The 4,894-nt window shown below is 34.1% G+C and overlaps 1 protein-coding gene across 1 annotated transcript; it reads right to left on the bottom strand.

Annotated features, from left to right (window-relative positions):
• Window positions 1-3,492: 3,492 nt before the first annotated feature.
• LOC139750678 (cuticle protein AMP4-like) lies at window positions 3,493-4,439 on the bottom strand. The gene is made up of 3 exons (XM_071665356.1): window positions 4,388-4,439; window positions 4,016-4,215; window positions 3,493-3,851 (listed from the first exon to the last, which is right to left on the bottom strand). The coding sequence occupies exons 1-3, from the start codon at window positions 4,394-4,396 to the stop codon at window positions 3,674-3,676; spliced, it is 387 nt and encodes a 128-aa protein (XP_071521457.1). The 5' UTR covers window positions 4,397-4,439; the 3' UTR covers window positions 3,493-3,673.
• Window positions 4,440-4,894: the final 455 nt, after the last annotated feature.

The raw sequence follows: 4,894 nt of genomic DNA, 5'->3' as shown, positions 1-4,894 counted from the left end.
CAAACCACACATTGTCCTCAAACATCTCATTTCCAGCACATCCATCCTCCTGCCCACAACTCTATCCATAGCCCACGCCTCGCAACCATAGAACATTGTTGGAACCACTATTCCTTCAAACATACCCATTTTTGCTTTCCGAAATAATGTTCTCGACTTCCACACATTCTTCAAGGCCCCCAGAATTTCGCCCCCTCCCCCACCCTATGATCCACTTCCGCTTACATGGTTCCATCCGCTGCCAGATCCACTCCCAGATATCTAAAACACTTCACTTTCTCCAGTTTTTCTCCATTCAAACTCACCTCCCAATTGACTTGACCCTCAACCCTACTGTTCCAAAAGAAGGAACAGAGAAGGGGGCCAGGTGAGGATATTCCCTCAATGGCCCAGTTCTCTGTTCTTAACGCTACCTCGCTAACGCGGGAAATGGCGAATAGTTTGAAAAAAAAAAAATATACATATATATATATATATATATATATATATATATATATATATATATATATATATATATATATATATATATATATGTATATATATATATATATATATATATATATATATATATATATATATATATATATATATATATATATATATATATATATATATATATATATATATATATATTGGAAAGGATCAAAATTTTGCGCGTGAACAAGATATTACTATGAGTTCACGGGGAAAATGAAGCACGAAAAGTTCCCAAGTGCACTTTCGTGTAATAATCACATCATCAGGGGAGACACAAGAGAGAAATATAACAGGTAGTTGATATACATCGAAGAGACGAAGCTAGGACGCCATTTGGTAAACATGTGATTGTTTTAGACAATCACATAAATAAATAAATGAATAATAGAAATATATATGGATCAAAGCAAACATCTGATCCATATATATTTCTATTATTCATTTATCTATTTAGCTTTGTCGCTGTCTCCTGCGTTAGCGAGGTAGCGCAAGAAAACACGAAAGAATGGCCCAACCCACGCACATACGCATGTATATATATACACGTCCACACACGCAAATATACACACCTATACATCTCAACGTATATATATATGTATATATATATATATATATATATATATATATATATATATATATATATATATATATATATATATATATATATATATATATATGTATATATATATATATATATATATATATATATATATATATATATATATATATATATATATATATATATATATATATATATATCTTTCTTTTCTTTCAAACTATTCGCCATATCCCACATTAGCAATGTAGCGTTAAGAACAGAGGACTGGGCCTCTGAGGGAATATCCTCGCCTGGCCCCCTTCTCTGTTCTATCTTATGGAAAATTAAAAAAAAAAAAACAAGACATGAGGATTTCCAGCCGCCCGCTTCCTCCCCTTTTAGTCGCCTTCTACGGCACGCTGGGAATACGTGGGAAGTATTCTTTCTCCCCTATCCCCAGGGATAACACACACACACACATATATATATATATATATATATATATATATATATATATATATATATATATATATATATATATATATATATATATATATATATATATATATATATATATATATATATATTTTTTTTTTTTATACTTTGTCGCTGTCTCCCGCGTTTGCGAGGTAGCGCAAGGAAACAGACGAAAGAAATGGCCCAACCCCCCCCCCATACACATGTATATACATACGTCCACACACGCAAATATACATACCTACACAGCTTTCCATGGTTTACCCCAGACGCTTCACATGCCTTGATTCAATCCACTGACAGCACGTCAACCCCGGTATACTACATCGCTCCAATTCACTCTATTCCTTGCCCTCCTTTCACCCTCCTGCATGTTCAGGCCCCGATCACACAAAATCTTTTTCACTCCATCTTTCAACCTCCAATTTGGTCTCCCTCTTCTCCTCGTTCCCTCCACCTCCGACACATATATCCTCTTGGTCAATCTTTCCTCACTCATTCTCTCCATGTGCCCAAACCACTTCAAAACACCCTCTTCTGCTCTCTCAACCACGCTCTTTTTATTTCCACACCTCTCTCCTACCCTTACGTTACTCACTCGATCAAACCACCTCACACCACACATTGTCCTCAAACATCTCATTTCCAGCACATCCATCCTCCTGCGCACAACTCTATCCATAGCCCACGCCTCGCAACCATACAACATTGTTGGAACCACTATTCCTTCAAACATACCCATTTTTGCTTTCCGAGATAATGTTCTCGACTCCCACACATTCTTCAAGGCCCCCAGAATTTTCGCCCCCTCCCCCACCCTATGATCCACTTCCGCTTCCATGGTTCCATCCGCTGCCAGATCCACTCCCAGATATCTAAAACACTTCACCTCCTCCAGTTTTTCTCCATTCAAACTCACCTCCCAATTGACTTGACCCTCAACCCTACTGTACCTAATAACCTTGCTCTTATTCACATATATATATATATATATATAAATATTTATATATATATATATATATATATATATATATATATATATATATACATATATATATATATATATATATATATATATATATATATATATATATATATATATATATATATATATATATGTATATATATTTATATACATATATATATGTATATGTATATATTTATATATATATATATATATATATATATATATATATATATATATATATATATATATATATATATATATATATATATATATATATATATATATATATATATATATATATATATATATATATATATATATATATTAATATATATATATATATATATATATATATATATATATATATATATATATATATATATATATATATATATATATATATATATATATATATATATATATATATATATATATATATATATTAGAATGGTGCAGGGAGATGGGTGAGGATGCGTGTGATGAAGGGGAAACATTTAATGGGTGCAGTAAAGGGGAAACCGCTTGTGCTGGGTTTGTTTCAAGGTCTGTGCAATACACATTTTCCTTATAATCACGTTTGTTCATAATCACTACAGCATTACTTTTCTCGGTTTTTGTTATATGAGAAGTATCATCTTTCTTTGATTTTTCTAGACTCTTAACACACTTATGATATACCTAACTAGTGACAGAATACAGCAAGTAAACGGTTCTATAGTGACCAAGATAATAAGTTAGAACGTAAAAGTTACCAAAAACCCTTTGTTCTTAGCCTACGTGAGAATCCCTTCGAATGTGTTCACATTCTCAAAAAACTAATGTCCTAGTGATATTCAAACATGACATTATTAAATGATACCCATCAAATATATATACATATGATACCCGTGAAATATACATATATATATATATATATATATATATATATATATATATATATATATATATATATATATATATATATATATATCAATATCTGACCTTAGGTATCTTCCCGTAATAGAGTCACAAATGCACTGATCAGAAAAGTAAATTATATTATGAATCATCATTGCTTTATTTGGAAATGTTGAAAAGCATTTTCATGTCGGATGATACTAAATGTATTCACATTTTGTGATACAGAGTCAAGCTGGATCTGACATATCAGGAAGTAGGTAGGTGATGCCTAATGTTCAGCTGTGAAAAGTGAGTTTAGTTAGAAGTCGTCAGTCTTATTCCTCAGCCTTGTACTTCTTTTCTTCCTCAGCGAAGGCGATCTGGTCGAGGACGAACTGGGGGATGGGGTGGGGGAAGGCTGGAGCCACGGGCAGCAGGTCGGACTGGGGTTGGAAGCCGTTCTTGTCGGCCACAAACTGGACTGACGCTACACTGCCGTCCTCCTGGGGGTAGCTGAAGGATGGGTGTTGTGTGAGTCATATAGTAGTAGAAATGCAGCTCATAAAGAATATACTATTTGGTTAAACATTATGCAATGTATATCATTATATAATTTGATTAAGTGTAGGGAATGAATCTAAGTGTAAATAAGAATTTTAGGAAATGTTTGTGTTTACCTCCAAGAGCCGATCATGTCTGAGCCACCATCAGGTCCCTGAGAACCAGAAAACTGAAAGTTGATACCGTTGTCGGCCTCGAAGTGGGAACTGTGAGCACCGAACTCATCGGGGTTGACTTGTTCACTGCGGAGGATGGCCACTGGTGGGTAGACCAGGGTGTCGGCCACTGCCACAGCAACTACGGCGAGGATCACAACCTGGAATACATGAACCTTACATTTATATGATTTATTCAGCATTTCTGTGGAGGCATTTGGTAATGAGTGAGTGTGTTCTGATGAAAAATCGCCTGTTGATCCACAAATTTACCATAAACATTGAATTCTTTTGCCTGAAAGGTATTGTTGAAGTGAACAGTGTTGTACTTACGAGCTTCATGTTAGAGTGCTAAGGGTAAGTGTGAGTGTGAGGCCTGGTAGGTCTTCCCGTCTTATATACACACAGAAAGAGAAGGTTGTCATACAACCTTGTGTCCAAGACCTAGATTCTTTTTTGTTTTGTTTTGTTTCCAAATGTGTCTGTCGGGTTTTGACGTTATATGGATATCAACTTGTTCTCCGTTGTTCACCCACAAACACCGTCCAAAACTTCATATACTGTTCACTGGTTTGAAGCAGAGTAACAGTTTAATGGGAGATATGTATTTCATTTAGGTTTAATATCTTGTTATAGGTAAGAATCACTTTTTGGGCGATAGTCATCATACAATTTCATTTAATTTACATTCCAACAAAAATTGGGTTATAAGCCAATGCAAAAAGATATCCTTTAAATCTAATGTTTTTATCTTATCTATTAATTCACTTATGTTATTCAGTCTCTGTTCTCAAGAGCTGTATATATTTTGGTGGGCGGGAAAGATGGCGAGCCTTGTGT

The sequence above is a fragment of the Panulirus ornatus genome, chromosome 10, assembly GCF_036320965.1.
Source record: "Panulirus ornatus isolate Po-2019 chromosome 10, ASM3632096v1, whole genome shotgun sequence".
Classification (NCBI taxonomy): domain Eukaryota; kingdom Metazoa; phylum Arthropoda; class Malacostraca; order Decapoda; family Palinuridae; genus Panulirus; species Panulirus ornatus.
This window is presented reverse-complemented; position numbering and strand designations above follow the sequence as displayed.